Source organism: Apostichopus japonicus, chromosome 15 (assembly GCF_037975245.1).
Source record: "Apostichopus japonicus isolate 1M-3 chromosome 15, ASM3797524v1, whole genome shotgun sequence".
NCBI lineage: Eukaryota > Metazoa > Echinodermata > Holothuroidea > Aspidochirotida > Stichopodidae > Apostichopus > Apostichopus japonicus.
This window is the reverse complement of record NC_092575.1, coordinates 20,944,766-20,967,812: the sequence shown is the minus strand read 5'-3', so window position 1 is coordinate 20,967,812 and position 23,047 is coordinate 20,944,766. Positions and strand designations below refer to the sequence as shown.

General features: G+C 38.0%; 1 protein-coding gene across 2 annotated transcripts; it reads left to right on the top strand.

Moving 5' to 3' along the window:
- The first annotated feature begins 989 nt into the window (after positions 1-989).
- On the top strand, positions 990-21,610 carry LOC139980835 (solute carrier family 15 member 4-like). Of its 2 annotated transcripts, none has more exons than XM_071992791.1 (8): positions 990-1,185; positions 2,326-3,000; positions 3,673-3,971; positions 7,760-7,922; positions 12,258-12,359; positions 16,075-16,414; positions 17,640-18,399; positions 18,809-21,610. In XM_071992791.1, the coding sequence occupies exons 2-7, from the start codon at positions 2,437-2,439 to the stop codon at positions 17,978-17,980; spliced, it is 1,809 nt and encodes a 602-aa protein (XP_071848892.1). In that variant the 5' UTR covers positions 990-1,185; positions 2,326-2,436; the 3' UTR covers positions 17,981-18,399; positions 18,809-21,610. The 2 variants fall into 2 exon arrangements, with proteins under 2 accessions (XP_071848892.1, XP_071848893.1); XM_071992792.1 differs by having other exon boundaries at positions 1,110-1,252.
- The last annotated feature ends 1,437 nt before the right edge of the window (positions 21,611-23,047 follow it).

Genomic DNA, 23,047 nt, shown 5'->3' with positions numbered 1-23,047 from the left:
CGGCCATCTGAAAAAGTTAACTTTCTGTTGCTTGCAAGTGACGTTTTGTTCGTGTTGCTACAAATGCAGACAGTAATGAAACGTGATACCTTGTTATCTTAAGCTGGACCTGAAATGTCCATCGCTCTATCGTCTGTACTGTGCTGTGGGTATTGACCGCAGCTGTATGTACTGACTGTACACTAGTGTCTAATTACCGACGGTAGCAAACTGTGTGTGTATTTTCTGTGATCGATGGTGGTGTCTAACACTTCTGTTACACCTCATTCGAAACTAGTTCAGATTACCGGCATGAGACGTTTCCTTTTGCGCGAGTCTTCACACCCTTTAAGTCATGTTACTGAAAGAAATATAGCTATGCGTGAATTTCGTCGAGATGGAAGAGTACAAGTACTTATGGCGGGAGAGCGCGGCGGGCGGCCGGTTGCAGAAATTTGTCTGCATAAAAAAAAACGCATCGATCACTCTCCAAGGCTTAACAACCGTTGTAGAAAGCTCTATGTATGTATTTTAGATCCAGCTCCTGCAAGCAGGAACTCGCGAAGAAGCCTCATTGGCTTATCAAAGCCGAAAGCTGACCGAAGTCTATACACTAAATTTAAAAATTTGAAATGCTGAGCAAGTATAATATTACCTACTTTCAGACCTAAATTAAACCTGGTCAATTTATTTGAAAGTATATACATATATATTTTTTAACACTGTATAAGCTAGTGCACTGGCAAGAAGTTTCTTTGCAAAAAACAGTTAACATCATGACTTCATCCGACCCTCAGTATTTGAGAAAGCCCGTTCGTGAGATGTTGAACGAGGTACACTCTCGTCCGCCGGCTGGAGACGTTCATTGGCGCTCCCGGGAGCATGACTGGTTGAGAAAATTACATGCCCACCTCGTTACTCATCGGAAAGAGGCGTGGGAAAGGCCGTTGTTAATCCGCGATCATCACTTTGTTAATCCGCTTGAATTAAACGGCGGTCGTTATTTTTAAGTTCCAATGGAGATTTTATGGCAGATCAATGAACGGAAATTTTTCAAGTAGAATATATGGTCACCATTTTATTTTCGTCTCCTCACATGACAGTGAATTTTCTTGCCAAATGTAAACATTATTGAACACTAACGAAAAGAAACCAAGCATACTACTACGAAGGCCACTGTCACGCCGCTAAATAGCTTTTCAGATGGTATTTATAAAGCTCTTCCTTTTCAAGATTGAACGTACTTTTAAAGTCAATTGGTAACTTAATTTGTGTAGGTGAACCCTATTTTTGGTGCCAAACCAACATATTTTAAGTTATAATAAAGTTTTAATAAATTTCAACACAAGTATTCAGTTAGGCAACCCAGTACAGAAGTCGATTGTTGTATTGTTACTGCTGTTGCCTGCGGTTGCGTAGGCAGGAGTACCGTAGGCCTAACTAGGATATAGAATACAGTGCCACTTAGGAGACCTACCATAGCATACCTAGCAATACCTATGCACGAATGCCCAGTCCATAATGGCAGATTAAAATATTCTTATGTTGATGCGCAGATGGTCGGATGTGGGGTGAGGAAAAGTGATTGCGACGAACTAAGGGCTTGATAGCTCCATCGGGAGAGCAAATGACTTATGTAATTCTGTTCCAGCCAAAATTTCTTTGCGCTTTCAACACTAGCTGAATGTTGTCAGACAACTAAATTATAAATCCTTCAGACTAATTGAATATTAAAAGAGGTCTTTTGTCCAAAGAACCAAGAATCGATTTGCTTCAAGCAAGAAAGGATCAGTTCCACATAAGCCATGTTGTAGTAAGCCAATGATAAACGTATGTAGTAAAAGTACAGTGCTGTACTTCTACATAGTTCCATCCTATTATTAATCCTAGTTTAATGTGATACAAGAATTTTGAGGCAAACTGTTTGCCTTGGTGTTTGATAAAAGTTAATACCATTTTGTAACATGGCAGGTCAAATAGCTTCACTCAGAAAGTTTGATTTAGTATATCAAATGAAGATGTCATTTTCTTGGTATTTATTGATTTATGTGTGTGACTTACTGTAATAGTTATGATGTTATAATAGGACACTTTGAGGAATCTATGCAAAATTTAGTTGAACCATTTATGTTCACTGAATATAACATTCATATGGTGAAAATTGATATCATATTTTGTTCAATTTTTGCAATTTATACTTTGAGTACTTAATAAGGGTCAGGTAAAATGCCAGAAATTCCATAACCTTATGCAAAACAGCAGAGCTCTTTAAGTTGGAAGAGTTTTTAAAAATGTTACTACTTGTACATGTATAACAAAATTGCTTTCATTGTGTCTCATTCACAGAAACTCTTGGAAAAACATCAACAGAATTGTCAATAGACAATGTGATTGTCCACAGACAAGTGAAAACTAAGAATATTCAGCCACAATAAAAGGGAAGCATAAATTATCAAAATGACTACTACGGATGAACACAGCCCCCTTTTGGTTTACTCCCTTTCGACAACCAGTGGAGGAACGTCCTCTAACCGTGAGATTTCCAAGAGCCGGCGAAGAATGTCATGTTTTTGTATCTTGGTCGTGGTCGCACTGGAACGACTAGCGTTCTACGGAATAACGTGCAACTTGGTCATGTTTCTCAACGCCGACCCTTACACTTGGCAAGCGCTTACTGGAGCTGCTAGTACCATATTTGTCTTTTTTTCGCTCTCCTTTCTATCCTCCCTCGTCTTTGGCGTGCTGGCAGACTCTCTCTTTGGGAGATACTCCACGCTGGTTCTCAGTCTGGTGCTCTTCATCTTCGGAAGTATCTTGATGTGCTTGTTAGGCTGGCTGACGACGCACAACGATGATTACGTGAAATTTTGTACCAGCACTGGGGCAAACGAAAGCTCCCCGGTAGACGAAGGCGACGTGCCCAATACGCAGTGTACATCCATGGTGTTTGTGGCTTTATTCCTGATAGCCTTGGGAGCCGGATCCATTCGGTCGAATCTGTCACCGTTTGGTGCAGAACAGGTACAATGATATTATACACAGTGTAGCTAATTGGAGTCTATGTTTACTTTATCGTTAAATACTTTCAATTTCCCCTACACAGTCTGAAGTGTAAAGAGTAAAGTATCAAATAATTTCATAAATTCCAGAAAGGTTTTTAACAATCGTTTTGACCTTTCATACAGAGAGTAGTTTTCAGACTGATGGGACGAAACCCATGGGTACAACCACCACTTTTGTAATGGTGTGGTAGGGGGGCGGGGTGGCTAAGATGTGATTTTGTCCAGGGACGGGATCTCAGGGGAGAGGGGTATGAGATATTTTGGTAAAATTACAGGTGCCTTATGCAAAATGGGGCTATACTTTTAATAAAACTCTTGAAAACCATGTTGAAGAATGTTTGGCTGTTTAGGTTATACTGCACAAAACTGATTTGTATTTTCAGTATGTACAAATAACACTAGGATTGTCTTTTATGATGTCCGGTCTGCCAGTGGGGTGGTTGAGCCCCCTTGATTTTACTCTGTGGGGGTGGGGGAGCTGGGTATGGGTGTGCCCCTAATGGAACCATTATTCCAATAGCTTTGATATGTATATCGTCTTCTTATCAGATACATCTACTAGTAACACACATCATACAAAAATTTCAAGATCGTCTTTGACGTTTACTTTTCTTTTTCTCCTCCCTCGTAGGTGAAAGATGGAGGTCCCGACGTCATGCATACGTTCTTTAACTGGTTCTACTGGGCCATCAACGTGGGTTCTCTCATCTCATATTTTCTGGTGGCGTACATACAGCAGAACATCAATTTCTTCTACGGTTTTGTCATACCAGCCGCATCTGTCAGTGTTTGCCTGCTGGTCTTCATATTCGGTAGAATCTGGTTCATCACCAGGAAGCCGACCGGCAGTGTCTTATGGAACACTGCGAGGATAATCTGGCAAGCATTCAAGAGAAGATCGGTCAGGTCTCGATCCTACACGAGAAACAGGTAAGCGAAAAGATAACTGTCACAAACTATTACCGTGGATTGTCGCAAAATTGCTGCAAATTACGGTAGCTACCGTACTGTACTGTATAGTGTATGGTCTTGATTGTCCCAAAGGGATGGATGGTTGTACAAAGAAGAAATGCCAAAATAAAATGTTCTAACACTGACAGGAACCTTTAGTTATTAGTAGTGTCGGATCAAAGGGGGAAGGGAGGAGGGGAGAGGGTTGGTGGTCAAATTCTAAGTCACCCCTAACTGATTTCAGTAGGAGCAGGAACCTTTGTGGAGGGCAGATCCAGGATGTTATAAAAGGATATCCTGTGGCCTTGGGCTCATTGATGCCGACTTCCATGTAGGATGGATCTGGGGGTCCTCCACCAGGAAATGTTTTTTAAAAAAGTTTAGGAAGTCAAATTGTGAGGTATATTTGGACTATAAAATAGGTCTGAATGTAATAGTAATGATCTAATGTAGAAAAATCCACAAAGTTTTTCCTTCCATGAAGTGGAGTGAGGGGGGGGGGAGATACATGGCTTCCCCATACCTATCCCCCCTCCCTTGGGCACACCAGTGCAAATGATATAGGGGAGTCCAGAAAGGAGTCACTCAATTTTAAATGACCGAAAGAACTTTGACAACTGGTTTTTTCCTCATACAGTGATTTCAAGAAAATCACTGGCAAATGACTCCACCTAAACCTATAAATATTGACCTGAGATGAAGGGACTTTTTTTTCCGTTTGCAAAAAAGTTTCAGTTTCCGAGATTTGCAGGACCTTTAAAGGTCTCTCTGTCTTTGCTGGAAAATTTTACAGAGCTTTTGATTTGGCTTGTAAAGCCCACACAAGTACTCTAATACATATTAATGATTGACTTTAAATCATTTCCTCTTTGTTAAGAGAGTCATTAGGACCTGATATTTTCAAGGTAACTGTTGACACTGAAACCGAGCCATTGTTACGATTATGTTATTAGGCGCATCAGTAGTTTAAAGGGCCTTTAAAGATAACAGAGTTAGAAACACTAGATGTGCAGTCGTTGGATATTTCAAATGTTTTGTTATGTTTTTTGCAGAAATACATCAAATAAAACCAATGTAACTTTTACTTTCATCACAATCTGGGTTAAGATCAAATTTAAAGGGTAAATTATAAACCAAACTGAAAATTAGTAAATTGTGTCCGCACTATTTATGATACAATGTTTAATCTTGAAAAAGTGCATCATCCAGGACTTTTAGTTGCAATTTTACTTTGAAAAAGCTTTTCATTCGGTGGCTTTTAGTATTATTGAAAATTAGAATTGCCCATTGTTTGTAACTTCTTAAGTACCATATTGTAGTGCTTCACTCCAAAATACTTTTGAAAAGAGACTGGGGGTGGGGGGAGGGGTGGGTGGGGGGAGTAAAAAAGAAAAAGTAAGCAGTTTTCACTTTTGCTCACTTTTGTTTCCTTGTTTCCCAGCTTCAAGAATCACTGTATGATTTAATTCAACAATGATGGTAGTACTAGTAACATGCATGAGCTGTCTTTCAAATTTCATATTTGCACAAAAGAAAGTGGGGAATAGAGAAAGTAAAGTAAAGTAAAATTCATCGATATTCATCATAAAATGACAATATAATAAAATGGACAACAGCATCTCAAAAATAGGTTAAAAAAAGTTATCTATACATCATACAATTCAAAGTCTCAATACTTCTAGGTAAAAATGATCACCTAAACCGTTCTGTCCGCATACGTGGGATCGTGTAATATCTACGTCGTTTCATGTAAAAATCAAAGAGAGGGTGATCGAAAACCTCGACTATAGAAGAAGCACACTGACATATTATACGATCAATAAAATCATCCGTGATGGTAGAATACAACTTGACGGATTCATTCAAGTAGTCTAATTGTCCTTTAGAACAGGATGATAACCAAACTGGGCCACACAAGGAAAGACAACACCATTGTCTGAAAAAGCCAAAGCTGCTTATCAAAATCTAAGCCAAAGCCGGCGACCCTACAAATACAATGTAATCTCTGTTTAGCTTTTGATGCCATATTGTTCACGTGAAAAACACTCATTGTGACATCACTGTGCATTAGTTTACTTTTAAATTAGGCTCACCTATCAAAATATGACCAGCTAAAAGCCAAATGAGTCACCAATGACTTTTTTCTTTTCATATAATGTTAATTGTTACATCACAGTCCGTAACATCTTTTTTTTGGTGGGGGGGGGCAGGTTTTGAATGGGGGATTTTGGGGGATGATAGTCTTCTTAGGGTTGTTACACAACATTAATTTAAAGTGTTACTTTTTCCCCTCAAAATATCCTGTGCAAAATGGATGAAGGTCGTTAAACTCCAATTGCTTGAAGCTAAAGTCTTGCTCTAAAATGCATTTATCATCAATTGCTTTCATTTGAAAATGAATATGTGGCAGAAATTCCTGCCCATTAATATCAAGGTACTACTGAAAGGTTACATTTCACTATGAATAAAGTAACAAAGAGAGACATATTATTCATCTGTGATTTCTCAAATGCTTACTGGTTAGTTTCGGTTTTACGTTAATTTTTATGAGTCGTCGTGCAAAATTGTGTTTGTTTAAAGAAGTCGTTGATTAGCTTGTACCGTGTCTATGACACAAGTGATAGCAAAACTCTTTATAGTCTGTTGTAGTAATTATATTTTTTCAAATCAATTCTTCCTTAAAGGGTAAAGCAAAATCCAGTGCATGTGGGTAAGATTAACTCGGATAGAAAATTTGAAGAAGAGAAAAGATTAATGTCCATATGCTATTAGGAGTAAAGTTATGTTCTCTTCAGTCTGTCTGTCTGTTTGTAAACCTGTAAATAGTCTTGTCTTGTGAGTGTCTTGTTTTTTTTGGTAAGAAGATCCTGCGTGGGTTGAAATATCAGGCCCTCTGACTTTACACACAAGTACCTACACTATCATGATAGTTTTGTTGTTGTAGATCATGGTTGTCCAACCTTTTGCATAGGAGGGCCACATGGAATGATTATAATGAAGGAGGGGGCCGCATGAACCCTACGCTCGATTTTTTTATTTTTTTGCCCGAAGCCCAAGGCAACAAAATGTGCGCGCGGAGCGCACTGATTTATTTTCCTTCCTGATAAAACAGATGAATGAAGTCCAGCCGGCCCCCCCCCCCCCTCCGCTGAGAGAGTGTCACGCAAACTGACCTGTATGCAGTTTTTTGGACCCAGAAGGTTCAAATGATTGATTATATAGCTTCAAATTGTTATCAATAAATCTGCTCACTGAAATTTCGCACCTTAGTGCATCTCTGGCGGGCCGGATGCAACCCTGCGGCGGGCCGGACTGTGGCCCGCAGGCGGTAGGTTGGACAACCCTGTTGTAGATATTAGCTAACAAGTTAATTAACAGTATTTTCCTCTCTCTTAATATGAACTGCCCAAAGGAGACCTATTTCTCCTCTCCCCCCCTCTCCCTCCCCCCTCCCGTGGAGCCAGCACCTCAACTGCAACTTATCAAGGACGAGTAGGGAATAGAAAGAGTTATGAAAGATATGTGCAAAGAGAAAGAAAAAGGTCTGCGTAGTAAAAGTTATCACATATCAAATATCAAATAGGGTTTCATCCTACGGATGAATAGAGAGTTAAGTCTTTGCAGTTAACATATTTTCATCCAACCTATTGTAAAGAAATATTAATATTAAAAATTGTTCAGATATTACTTCCATCTTTTTTTTTTTGTTCTTCTTTCTTTGTAGTCCTAAATATATCTTTCTTGAACGTTCTTCTTTCTGTTTTTAGCGGTGTTATGATGGGATTTGGACCAAAGCCAAGTTTTATGGACATGGCCAAACTTCGATTTGGAGGGAGTTTCCATGACAACATGGTGGAAGATGTCAAAGCGTTGGGCAAAGTCATCCTAGTCTTCATAGTCCTAGTGCCTTACTGGATGGTCTATTATCAGGTATAAAAGAAATCACATACTTTATCAAAAAATAAAATGAAGAAAGATCAAGGGGTTCAAAAATTGAACGTCTGGTGTAAATGGTCCAAACAGGAAAGCCATATTCAACATGCCGAGAACACATGCCGAGTACCGACACAGCTTCAGCTGTTTATCTCAATATGTATAGGCTAAATACGTAATGAGATATGCTTGAAATCAACTATGTTCTCTCTGCTTCTGCTGGCATACCTTGTGGACAATTCTTTTCAAATATTACCACTGCTTGCAATATGGGATTGTTTACAAAAGGTGCTTTTTTCTTTTCTTGTTTTTGTAGCCTAAAATCATATCAGAGGCAATATTAGTATGCAGTTCTGTCCTTATTTTGGTGCATGAGACACACATGTCATGATCAAAGATATCTAACTTAAGGCCTTAATGAGTCCACCGCTAATTACAAGCCCACGTATATCAATTGAATAATGTGATGTTCTTCTCTTCAAAGAAGACAATAAAATGTTTCCAAAAATTGCCTTTGAGCCAAAAACCTGTGTTCACTGTCCTTGAATCGATGGTTGTACAAACAAAGGAATAGCATAAATGAAAATAAGGGGGTCACTCGCTTTACTGTACATCATCAATGTGCATACTTAGCTAACATTTATTCATAACTAAAAAATACTAAAAAAATTCATAACTAAACAAAATCAAATTAAGAAAAGACTTAAAATATCAATCTTTGGTGGATTTTGATGGGAGTTGCAGTTATTTTCATGATTTGTAAAGCCTATTGTTGGAGTGATTAGGACAATGTTGTCCATCAGTGTCAGTAGACCTTTAAAAGGTCTAATTGATGGGATTGACTTAAAGGTAATTAAGGGCTTTCAGCTTGCCAAGTTTATCTTTAAGTGATCCCGTTGTATTTGTAATCGCTTCTGCAACTTGTGAGTTTTGTATGAAAATATTTGTTGACAACTATGCCTTACATAACTTCCACTTGTACCAATGACTTCATAATACCTGCCTTAACTGATATTTTTAGTATCAATGTACAATCACACCAGAAGTATTAATAAGAGTTTTACTCAGCAACATTTTATTTAATAGCAAGTAACCAATGATTTCTTCCGGATCCAAACATTTCGCCACCCCCTGGCAATTCTTCCCGCTGGTAATAATCAGCTACCAAAAAAAAAATTCACATCAGCTATCTTCAAAATTTTAGACCATAGTCTTCCATCAATCTACAAAGAAAACTTCATCAGGGCTCCAAGCTAATCGACTGCCCATTTTTGTGGGTTTCAGCATATATGCATCACAGTCAGATATTATTAAGCCAATTAATGCCCAAAGAGCTGTTTAATTGGAGTCATTGAGCTAAGGGCATAACATCTGACTGTAATGGATGAGGTTCATTATAATACTAGGAATACCGAGATTAATTAAGAATGTCTGGTAACATGGAGTTTATGCTTTTACAGTTTTGCCAATCATTAATCAAGCACTTTCTAGTATCATTCCACAAAAACATTTCATTTACCCTCATGAGGAAAGGATCATCTGCTAATATCAACCAAGTAATAAGTTTCTATTTTTTTGCTGGCATTTTGAAGACAATTCAGTTACTTTGCCCCATAAAGCTGTTATCATTCATAGCCTTTGACTTGGTAGATATTAATAGCTTTACACAGCTCATTGGGTTTGAAGGGTAGCATCTCTCACAGTGAAGTATTCTTCATTAGAGACTGTTTGGTTGGTTTATGGTGTTTCATTAATCCCACAACAACAAATGTTTAAATTCTTTGAGAAAAAGTCTGCACCACAACATTTCAATATTCAAAATAAAGGTTAAAAATTGTTACATTAGATACCTCCCACAAATGGCATTTTCAAAGGGTCTTCTGTTGGTAAGTAGTCGATTGTTTAGCAAAATATATTTCAAAAATATGAGTTTTACTGTATCTGGGTTTGGGGTAATCTGTTCACATTCATTGCTTTGAGAAATGTCTGTCTTTCAAAATTAATGCTTAAAACCAGAAGACAGAAACTTGATTCCTTGATGCAACAGCCTATGAATTCATTGAAATGAATCCATTGAAATGTTGTATGTGAAAATCCCTTCTTTGCACTCAATAAGGAGGCTCCTGCCTATTTCAGTTGGTCAACTACTATGCAACAATCATTTCCATTTGTTTACATTTCACCACTCACTTCCTCTTTTGGTTGTTTCATTGTTTCAATCCGTGCGACAAAACCTTTCCTGCTTTAGGGCTAGTTATTAGAGCGTAATTTAACAACGTTGTTTGAAAAGATTAGCATTTTCGTGGTTGTGTGTCTCCTGTAAAAAAAATCGACTAATTATTTCAGGGAAAAGTTGATGGGATGTCTCCTTGTTTGAAGGGGAATTAATTGTTCCTTTGTTCAAACAAAAGTTATATCATTTAAGGATGATCTTCTTTGCAACTTTTAAATTGGTCGTTTACACTTTTCAAACTTGTTTTATATCTCCTCTGATTCACTTGAGTTTTGCTACTGTGTTACTGTGTTCACTATGTAGGTCTTCTGCCCCCCCCGCCCACCCTATTCTCTCCCCCCCAAAAGGGAGCATAATTTGATAGCTAACTTCAACAGTTTTAATGACAATAACAACTTAACACTAATTCTCGCCAAAAATTATGATAATTTTAAGTATTTCTGAAAGGAATGATGTAAGCTTGATAGATGCCAAGTGCTGTAAAGCTCAATTATATATATTTATATATATATATATATTTATATATATATATATATATATATATATATATATATATATATATATATATATATAGATATAAATAATGTACACTCGTACAAAGTTTGCGCTATTACTTGAGTTTCATGCTTCTTCGCAATCGTCAGATAGCTAATGATCAGGTTGTCTGGCTGTAGCGTGGTGCTGTCATTTTTTCTGCTTTTTTCTGTGTCGACACTTTGACAAAAGCTCAGTTCTTTTGTTCAGCAGATTTTGGTTTCTCAGCTGAAGTATTTCCACCTTCTCCTCAATGCAGAGATTACATTGATCCGATGTACGCATTTGTGTGTTAGATTCTCGGATTATTTTCCACGCGATGCTAAAATCTTTTCTTTGCTTTTTGAGCTCCCAAACATATTTTGATAGTTCTGTTTCCTTCGCGTGTCTTTCGTGGTTGAGTGATTTTTTGTGATTGTTGTACCTTAGTTTGAACGGCCCTCCTGATAATCCAACGTATGTCTTTTGTTCGCCCCCCGATGTTTAGTCCGCTCTGTATATTACTGCCCCGGTCAGACATTTACCTCCGAGGGGGCAGGCCTGCTTGTCCCTGCAGTTGCATTTGCTTTCACTTGCGTCTGGTTTTTCGTTGTTGATAATCTTGCTGTTGTGTGATTTGATGATTGATTTTATGTTCTTGGTGCAGCTGTAGCTTATCTTAAGCGTATTTCTATTGAAGATTTTCCGGAGTTTGTGTGTGGGGGGGAAGTGCTTCTGTATAAGTCTTAGAAAAGTTGCTCCTATGTTTGTTTTCACTGCTTTGCTGAAGGGGGGGTTGAACCAAATGATTTTCCACGGTTTGGGGGTTTAGTGCGTGTTGTTTCGGTCGGTGTAAAATTGATGGGGTCTGCATAGCCGCTTCTTTTCAGGGCCTCGCTGTAAAGTGGGGCGGCTTGGTCGAACGTATCTTTGCTGATGATAGTGAGGAGATGCGCTTGCTGATGGAAGTGGGTATCTGTTTGGTGATTGATGGCGGGTTGTTGGATTGTGCATTGATGTATGTCGGTTCATTGTTAGGCTTTCTGTATGGTTTGTACTTTCCGGTGTTGAGGTTTAGATTGACATCCAGGTAATTTACCGCTTTGAGGTTTGTTTCCACTGTTATTCGAGGGCCGAAATTTCCGAAGATTTCGACAAGCTGCTTCCTTACATGGTCTGCTTGTCTGCCGGAAAGACTTTGTAGCACAGCTAGGCTGTCGTCGCGGTAGAGGCTGACATTTTCGATGTGTAGTTTGCTTTGCAGGGTTGAAAGGGTATATATATATATATACATATATATATATATATATATATATATAAATATACATACATACAATATATATATATATGCAATATTTTCACTCCATTATATCATGAAGCGAAACCTGAGAAAACATTATATTTTGGCTTGTGTTTTCCTGACTATTTTGTCAACATTTGTAATGTATATCTCTCAGAACTAAATCTCTGCACTCTGTTTAGTGGCGTGCACCCTATAGACTATATATCGTATTGCGACAGTGAATAAGAGAGTACTTTTACAGTTCTTTACTCTGTTTTCCTTCTTCCTTTTTTTCTTTCAACAGATGCAAACAACTTTTCTCGTGCAAGGTCTGCATCTAAGGATAACGAAACACAACAAAACGTCACTCAACGATACGACCGATTCCAAATTCAGTTGGTTTGGGGTAAGTCTCAGATTGTTTACACTAAATGCGGGGAGGTGTAACTGCCGACCCACTAATAGTGGGGAGATGTCACTGTCGACCCACTAATAGTGGGGAGATGTCACTGTCGACCCACTAATAGTGGGGAGATGTCACTGTCGACCCACTAATAGTGGGGAGATGTCACTGTCGACCCACTAATAGTGGGGAGATGTCACTGTCGACCCACTAATAGCGGGGAGATGTTCATCGGGTATTTGCGGACCTAACTCTTCATATTTCATCTTTCGGCAATTTTGTTTAATCTATTATAAATATACACACAGGGAGATAAAAAAAGAATGTAAAACACTAAGAAAAAAACACCACTGACAGAATGTGTTTTTGTTGTTAATGAGTGTTTTACAAAAATAAAGATCCTTGCAGAAAATTAATTTGATTTTTTTGCTGGAATATTTCTGCTTCATGTCACGATAAACCATGGACGATCAGTTCAATAACTGGAATGAAAATTGTGCATGTGGTTAAAATGCATGTTAGTGACGTATTACCGCACCACACCCTGTACGGGACCATGGCAACATTTAGAATTGCCTCTCTATGCACTGAGTAGAGGTACTTAATAACGTTTTCTAAAGCTTTAAAACATAAACATATTCAAAATGCCATATCTGGCAATTATCATTAACTCTCAAGGTTATATAGACGTTATCTCTTTTGATAGGATTTTCATTGTTTTCAAAGTTCCAAGTTTTCAATCAATTCGATACTGCAATATGCCCCAGGGTCGGCATTGTTTAGTTTCAGGTAGGAGGGATTGCTATAACGTGAATGCAATCTATTGGTTAACAATCAGATTGAGTAATCAGAACAAAGAGCAATCACAATAACAATTAAGAATCAATTAAACAATAACAATTAAAATTAAATAAACCTGTTAGCAAAATGCTTATCCACTAAAGAGCCTGTGTTAGAGAATGTGTAAAAGTAAGTTGGCGTGACGTTTCGATCCTAGCAGGATCTTCTTCAGAGGCTAAATGATAGAAACAGTAACAGAAGGGACAAAAACATGTACAGAATACAGACAGGTTTATGGAATGAACACAAAGATGTAAGAGGATTAGTAGACAAGGGATGGAGAGAAGAAAGAGACCAACAGGGGGAAGAGGAGAGGTAGGAGATAAACTGTAGAGGGACATAGAGAGGATTAAAAAAAGAGGGTAGGGAATAAAGTCGAGATGGACAAAGACAGAAAGTTGTGGAGAGAAAGAGAAAAAGGGGGTGGAAGAGAGCTACGAGAAGAGGAGTGACAGGGGGGGGAGGGAGAGATGGAGAGGGGGGGTCACAAGGAAAGATTGTCATGTCCTTCCAATAACAATTAACAATCAGAACAAATAGATTAATTAGCAGCGTATTGGGCGATCTGAGTAGGATTCTAATCGGAGGCAGTGCAGTCAGTAATCAACAATGATGGACTATTATGCTACATTTCTGACCCCGAGCATTAATGATATTCATTGCTCTCGTTTTTGGGTCTAAATAACTTCCCAATAATGTAGCTTTATTCCCCTTTCAAATCCTGTGAAAGGAAGTGATTACATATATATGAACAGTTTGTTAAGTTTCCATGTTTCACTAGGTTATTATCGAAACATAGTTCATCGTAGTCTGTGAAAAAAACACTTCAAATTCTTGATTCCTTTATAGCCATCGAGCTGTATGGAAAGGGGATTGCCACATTATGCTGCTATTTTAAGCAAAAGTTTATGATCTTGATATGTCATAGACCAAGAAGGAAAAAAAAATGGAGAGCTGGTAATATTTCTATAACTGTTCCAGTTTCCAGGATATATATTCACCCTTTACAATATACCAAATTTCTGGAATGCTTCTTTAATTAAGGCTAAACAACATCTGCCACTCAGTATAGACCTAAATGTTAATATTGTCTTTGTTTTATACTGTAATTGGTAATGTATATGTATTTGTATGTATTTTAGATCCAGCTCCTGCAAGCAGGAACTCGCAAAGAAGCCTTATTGGCTTATCAAAGCCGCAAGCTGACCAAAGTCAGTCTCTTAGGTTCATTTTTAACGTCAATGATTATGAATTGTCAATTGTCAACAACTCTGTAACTGGACGACATGCATTAATCTTGGAGTGATTCGAACTGGGGGTAACTCGGGTAATAACTCAACCAAAACAGTTTCCCTTAATTTCCTTTGATGTATTCAACATATGAGCATGTTGTTTGAGGTCATAAAAGAATCTCCTATTGAGTTTTGTGTTGCATCTGCCTATAATTGACCTGTGTGTTAGACTGAGTAGTCCAGCCATTTTCATTGATTGAGCCTCAGATGTTTCCAATGTGTATTTAAAAAATTTTTTTTTTTAGTAGTCAGGTTAAAGCTTGTGTATTAACAAAACATCTTTACTCTTTTCTTAAGGATACAGCACTGATATGATGTAAAGTAAAACAAACAGTCAAATTAATATTATTCAAACTATCGAAAACCCAATCAAGAGTGGACACAATACATGTGTTGCCTGCAACTGCCCCTCCTCCTCCCCTCCCTCTCCATCTGATGTAAACCCTGTCTCCTACTTTGAGGTATGTTAATGATGACACCTTAGAAGTTGCAGTGCGCTGGACAATCTATTTCAGGGGCGTAGGCAAGGGGCATTGTCATTTTCCGTTGCATTTCTGTAACCTTGTTTCCTTCTCACACGAGGAAATAATCGAACGTAATATTTAATCTGCTCTCACATAACTAAAACAGTGCTGTTTGCAATTAATTGACTACAGTACAAAACCTAAACATTACTGTGGCACTTTCTTTTCTCTGTTCTTTTTATTATGTTTAGCAAACAATTGTAGCATTTTAGGTATTTGAATGGCCGGTATTTAATGGGCAAAAATCTGCTTTCTTTTTTAAAAATGCAGCTTCTGTATCATATCTGTATCTGTGGAGTGTTAGCTCAGTGGTTAACGCCGGTGCCTTCCAATCATAAGGTCCCTGGTGGGAGGTGGGGGAGAAGTGGATTTAATTTGCACTCAGTGTGCCACCTTGTTTCATTAGATATAAAAACAAATTGTATCTGTGAATAATTTCTATTTTTTTTTTATTTAAACTGTTTGTGTCAAGTTCATTTTAACCTTTTTTTTTCATGGTAAAAATTTGACTTCATTCATTCTTACAGGCAATTCCTGTGGCCTGGCTATCTTTGTTCAACATCTTAGCAGTGTTAATACTTCTAGTTCTGATGGATTGTATCGTCTGAAACATTTGACTTTCATTCTTTCTTACAGGCAATTCCTTTGGCCTGGCTGTCTTTCTTCAACATCTTAGCAGTGTTAATACTTTCATTCTTTCTTACAGGCAATTCCTGTGGCCTGGCTATCTTTGTTCAACATCTTAATAATAATATTAAATGAGACTTATATAGCGCCAAACCAGTAAACAAAAGTCACTGCTCAAGGCGCTTTACAAAGAAAGCAGATTAATATACAAAAGAACAAGTGAAAAGATGTGTCTTAAGTAGACTTTTGAATGTAGCAGGTTTAGAGCAAGTTCGAATGTGATCTGGTAATCTTAGCAGTGTTAATACTTTCATTCTTTCTTACAGGCAATTCCTGTGGCCTGGCTGTCTTCGTTCAACATCTTAGCAGTGTTAATACTTTTACCTCTGATGGATCATATCGTCTGTAACATTTGACTTTCATTCTTTCTTACAGGCAATTCCTGTGGCCTGGCTATCTTTGTTCAACATCTTAGCAGTGTTAATACTCTTACCTCTGATGGATCGTGTCGTCTTCCCTTGGTTGGACAGGCGGGGCCTACAGATTTCTCTATTGAAGAGGATCCTGATCGGCATGGTGTTCAGCATCCTGGCCGTCGTCTGCGCGGGCGTCCTGGAGGTCTTCAGGGTCAACTGTTATCAACACATTCAGGGTTGTGTCTGGGAGCAGGTGATCGGTAACTCGACGACCTACAACGCAGCAAACATCTCGGTGATGACACAGATACCCCAGTACGCTCTGATAGGAATCAGCGAAGTCTTTGCCAGTGTAGCAGGTTAGCCCATGATTTTTCTCCTTTACCAGAATCGACTATTTTATTTTCCCTTTTCTTGCCTCTCTTTTTTCGAAGGATGGTGACGGCTGCTGGGTGTTGATGTTTGTTGTGGGTATGCATGTTGCAATGATGGGGGCAAGGGGGGGGGCTGTGAATTGGGGGATGAAGAAAAAGGACAAAAACTGAGTCTTCTGCTCCTACTTTCAATTTCCTGTGCATATGGGTTGACACATACCTGGTAGACACAACATTCATATCAGCTTGAGTGACTGTCTGGTTAACTGCCCGGGAGGGGGGGAGGGTTGGGGGGAGGGTTGGGGGGGCCAATCCAAAAGTTTCTCGCAATAGATGTTTTTGTTTGCAAGATGGAATTTCGGAGCTTATTCACAGAAATTGATTTAAGTTATATATTTTAATGGCACAGGCAAGTTTCTATGTTTTCTGAGCATTGTTTCTGAAGGGTGGAGGTAGGGGGTAGGGGGGTTCTTCTGGGTCATGGCTCAGTCCTCACGGAAGATGCTAGAGAACTATGTGCAGGCTTTAGGCAACTCAATTTGTTGAATCAGACACTTCAAAATTGGATGATGCCTGTTTGCACACTGTTAGACTGAATGCAATCCATCTCCAACTCAAAATGGAAATCATGGAGTAACAGGGACTGTTTGTGATGTGGTTGAGATGTGGTTTGCCTTGCAATTTGGTGCACGAAAAAGCGAAATTTAATTATTTGTGTTTGTGTAGCGATTAACCCATTGTTTTAAATAGCATTTGCTACATGGAATACCAGATAAATTAATTCCCTGGCGGGTTCGGTTATTGGTATTTTAAAATTGGTATTTTAAAATTTAAGTCTAATTTTATACTCCACAATTTGATGCATCCATAATGTGTATTGGTATTTTAGAAACTTCACATCCCCTTTAGACAAACTGGTAACCCTATCCAATCCAAGGTCAAATCAAAAGACTGAAAAATAAAAGAAAAAAAAACATTATTTGTCAGTCTGCAACTATGACATCACACCTGTTTGCTTCAAGTTCACTTTTGGTAGAATATCTGATAACTTCACTTGTCAATATCTCTAAAACGGTACATAGGAATTGAATGCAAATTTCACCAGAATGCTTAGATTATGTTCCTCTGTACCATATCAAAAAGGAAATTGTTTACCTGGACTATCTTTTAAGAACACTGTTTTGAAGGCTTTATTTGTTTTTTCTTGCAGGCTTAGAGTTTGCTTACTCTCAAGCACCAAGATCTATGCAAGGCCTCATCATGGGTCTGTTCTGCCTCTCAAATGGCATCGGCTCAGTCTGTGGAGGACTCCTCCTGAATGTCGTCTCCTGCTTCGGCTGGATCTCAAAAGAGGATGTCGGGAACATCAACTACTCCAAATTATACTTCTATTTCTTCCTCTTGGCTGGGATACAGCTAGTCGGGACTCTGATCTTTGCGGCGGTGGTCTATTTCTACGAGAGACCGTCCTCAGAGAGTAGTATACAAGATGATCCGTTTGCGTCGGACAGATCACAGTTTGGAAATCCTCACAGAGGCAAGAATACTTAACTGTCTTTCGTGGAGATGCGATCCAGGTGGAGGAAAAGGATTCCTCTGGGAGAGAGAGAGAGAAACATTTCCAGTTTAGGATTAACTGGATTGGTAGAGAGTGGAAGGGATTTCTGCATTAGAGAGATACCCTAAGATCGTGTACTTGAGATCCTGCGGGTGGTATATGTGAGCTACAAGCCACAGCATGCAGCATTCCCAAATTATATATCCAATGGATAGCAAACAGCCAATGTGGTTATGTATCAGGGAACTACCAATCTTGAGGTGATCCTGTGGGATCATGTAGATTAAACCCATGAGAGAGAGACAAGTCACAACAAGGGAGACAAGTCACAACAAGCAGCATCCAGTTGATAGAACTAGTGGATATCAAACAGCCAATGTGGTTCTGTATCAGGGAAGTACAGATCATTGAGGTGATCCTGTGGGATCCTAGAGATTAAACCCATGACAGGAGACAAGCTTTAACAAGCAGCATTCCAGTTGTTCGATCCAGTGGATATCAAACTGCCAATGTGGTTCTGTATCAGGGAAGTACAGATCATTGAGATGATCCTGTGGGATCCTAGAGATTAAACCCATGAGAGGGAGACAAGCCTTAACAAGCAGCATCCAGTTGATAGATCCAGTGGATATCAAACAGCCAATGTGGTTATGTACAGTATCAGGGAAGTACAGATCATTGAGATGATCCTGTGGGATCCTAGAGATTAAACCCATGAGAGGGAGACAAGCCTTAACAAGCAGCATCCAGTTGATAGATCCAGTGGATATCAAACAGCCAATGTGGTTATGTACAGTATCAGGGAAGTACAGATCATTGAGATGATCCTATGGGATCCTAGAGATTAAACCATGAGAGGGAGACAAGCTTTAACAAGCAGCATTCTAGTTGATAGAACTAGTGGATATCAAACAGCCAATGTGGTTCTGTATCAGGGAAGTACAGATCATTGAGGTGATCCTATGGAATCCATTAAACCCATGAGAGGAGACAAGTCACAACAAGCAGCATTCCAGTTGATAGATCCAGTTGATATCAAACAGCCAATGTGGTTCTGTATCAGGGAAGTACAGATCATTGAGGTGATCCTGTGGGATCCTAGAGATTAAAACCATGAGAGGAGACAAGCTTTAACAAGCAGCATTCCAGTTTCACATATCAGGTGGATATGAAATCGCCAATTGTGTTTCTTTATTATAAAGATTGAAACACAGTAAGAGAAGTGATCCCCTCAGATACAGTGGATACAAGTTCTTAAAAGTGCAACTGTTTTGTTCTCTTAAAGTAAATGTTGTGTGATGGAAGTCAGTGCCAACTTTTTTTGGGGGGTATGACAAGCTTTTGTACTGAATACTGAAATGAATTAAACCACTAGTATGTTGTAAGATTTACAATACAGGCTGTATATTGCAAACAAGAGGTGTGAGCTACAAATCTATGCAATATGGTAAGCAAGAAATAATTTGTATCAAACTCGACCATAATCTAGTGACTTTGTTAACAACCTTCGTGATTGCTCCTGGTATTATATTTCTTTGCATGACAATGCAAGCGATGGGATGATTTTATTTTGTAGAAAAGGGGAAATGAGAATGGTTGTTATAGCAGAATACATCCTTATATTTCACTTTGTCATTAGTCTGAAAAGGATAGTTTTAATAATGAAATTCAGGAACACCGTATCCCAAAAATTCTAAAAAAAACTTCATTGTAGATTTATTAACACCCTCCTATTCTGGCATAGTCAGAAGTTCATTGAAGTGATTTGGAGATAGCAACAACTTTAAGAGAAAATCATTAAAATTGGTTAAAATTAATTTATTTCCATTATTTTCATTCCTTGCTGAAATAAGAGAAATATTGTAAATAGACAAACCATTTCTTCTTGGGAATATACTCAACAGCACATATTATTTACAATTTTATTAAATTGACTGAAAGGATTGAAAGAAAAGAGAGTAATAAATGGGGTAATATGCTTGGACAGAAAAAAGTTATCTTCTCCCCAGACACTCTCAGGAATGGAGTATATAACACACACACACACACACATATATATATATATATATCAATATATATCAATATATATATATATATATATATACACACTCCATTCCTAAATACAGTGGCGTAGGAAGGTACTTTTGAGTGGGGGGGCTGAAGACTGATGGCCGGCCTGGGGGAGGGGTCTAAGGGGAGGGGGTGTTCCCCTCCCCTTTGGAATTTTTTGCATTTCCAGGTAGCCTCAGATGCAATTTGGTGCAATATAGCACACTTCAACACCCTCTCCATTTTGTAAACTTAATTTTGTATTTTCACCAGGCCTTAGATGCAATTTGGTGCTCCAAATGAGATTTTTTTTCTCATTTGGAAATGAAAAAGGGGTTTTCTGACTTGCGAAGTGGGGGGCGGAATGATACTTCCGCCCCTCCACATTTTTCACTGGGGGGGCTGGCGCCCCCCAGCCCCCCCGGTTCCTACGCCCTTGCCTAAATATATATATATATATATATATATTTATATATATATATATATATATAATATAAGTTTAAATTATAATTGCCAAGTGCTTAGCGATGGTATGAACTTCCTGTTGACATTATAAACTATATCGTCAAGTTGAAAATATCTTTGAAATCTGTCAGTTATTTAAAAGAAAAAAAAAAAAAGAGTAAAACTCTTACTCAAAAGAACCTTGGCCTCTGTGATTACTTCCTTCCAGGGCTTGCCTACTCACTGTAATCGACAAGGGGGAAGAAAAGTAACAAAATGTCCTTGACATTAGAGAAATTTGAAATGCTATCTCTATCTGGTATCATTTCTCACCTCAAGGGAAAATGATTTCTGCACATCGAGCAGAAAATCACAAATTGAAGGAAAAGTTGAGAAAAAGCAACAAAATGGGGAAAAAAGAAAAAAAAAAGTGTTTCTAACCGATTAGTTTACGCCTAGATGACAACTTGGTTTACCTCTTCACTTTGTGCAAGAATACAAGGAATATCTTGCCATCAACATAGTACACACACATATAGGAGGAGAAAGCATGTTAACTCAGTAGCACTGAGAGGATGTTATCTAAACCCCCCAGAGGTATAAGTTCACCTTGCATGTTACACTCTTTGCTTAATTTCCAATTTTGTTTTATATTTCCCTTTTTTTTTACAGTCTATTGGAAGGAAATAGATCAAAAAAATATCGATGTATTTTTGCTGCCCCACAAGGTGAAAGTTTATTTATTTTCATTCAGACTTCATTGATTTTGCCTTTCTTTTTCTTCGAGGCGTTTTTATCTGTGTTGTTCTTCGATATAATCTGTTACAATGTATCTTATTGTGACAGGTGGTATTTATTGCCCCCCCCCTGCATCAGTTGACACTGGAAGGGGAAATCGTTTCTCCTAAAAGAAGCAATTATTGATGTTTTCTTTGCATCAACGATTACAACCAGTAATACCTCAGCTCTCACTTAGTTCTTTGGTGCAACATGTCACATTTTTGGTCTGGGTCTAATGTTTACGGGTATATCATACCGACAGATCCATTTTTGATTTTTTTTTTGGTCACAAAGATATTAATATTGGTTCAGTTTTTTTTCATGAAGGTATCTGGCAACAGATAAACATTAAGAGTAAGAATGAGTAACATAATTAACCTTTGTATTGTTCCGGTACCCGTCAAAATGATACAGTTGAGGGCGGGCATTAAAACAACAGTGCGAAGCAGGTAACAGATAAAAAGTGAAGGTAATGATAAAACAGAAGTTCCATCAGAAGTTGTAAAGTTCTAGAAACAAATGAGAGATGGGAGATGGAGCTTGATGAATTCAGGTAATTTGTTCCAAAGATTGGGGGGTGGGGGAGGGGTGTAGCAGAAGCAAAACAAAGGCATAAGAGAGCTACATGTCTTTATATTGGCGGTTTTGTTTGTTAAAGCAGCGTGAATTAAGTTTGTCTTCTGCATTTGTTTCATAATAGTTTTCATTGGATTGTCCCTTTAACACGTGAAAATTATTAAAGGTTTGATAATTTAATTTTGTTTATAAAGGCATCTGGTAACGGCTAAGTTAGTGACATCATCGAAATACTTTAGCTTACATGAGTTCTTAATTGTTTTTTTTTTTTTTTTTTAGAGCAGTGGAATATTTTTGTCTTCTTTACCAGTGTCACATTGGTTTGTTATTGGAATATCTCTTGTTTCTTTGCTTTCTTTACCAAAGACTTTTAATTGTGTTGTAACGTATGATTTTGGAATTAATCAAATTGAGACATCAAGCAAGCGATAATTTATTCTCTCAAGTGTAGCTAATTAATAAATTAATACGTATAGGACACCTTTGTACCATTTGTGTAATGCAGACCTCCCAAGCGAAACCAATAAAAAAACATTTATTTCAAAAACAGCTCTTTATTTTTCAAAAATAGTCTTTAAAACCTTTAAAAACTTTTATATTTCGTGTCATGCTAACCATTGGCCATTGTGTTTTTTTTTTTGTGGACAGCCAGGCATTATTCATGCACTGAGTAATACAAAACAGACTCACAAACAACAGTCAATGTAAGTCAGGTATTTTTAATTAGGGCCGCAGAGTATGTAAAAATGGGCAAAGATGGTGAGTATGTTACAAATTAACTTCATATTGGACCATTAAAATCCTTTATTTTCTTGTTTGAAGCCTTTAAAAAACCTTTATTTCTTCATTTGCTACCTTTAAGAAAAACATTTATTTTGTTGAAGAGGTGCTGGGAGGTTTGTATAATATTATAGTCATATCTAAGCTCATGTAGACGTACCTGGCCGCCTTCTGCCAAACTAACATTTTTGGTTATTTGAAAGGAGGTTCGTTTGATGGAAGTACTAGATGGAAAAGAGATAAGGTATACCCTTCCCCGATGAGACATGCGTATGTGATTAAAGGTTTTGATTTGATTCAAATGATGGTGTTACATTTTCAACTTTTGAAGTAATTTTATGTACAACAGTATCCACCTTTCCTTCTCCACACATAGCCTTTGTCAAAATTCTTTTTTTTTTTTTTTTTTTGGTTTGTTTTGGCGAGCCCCT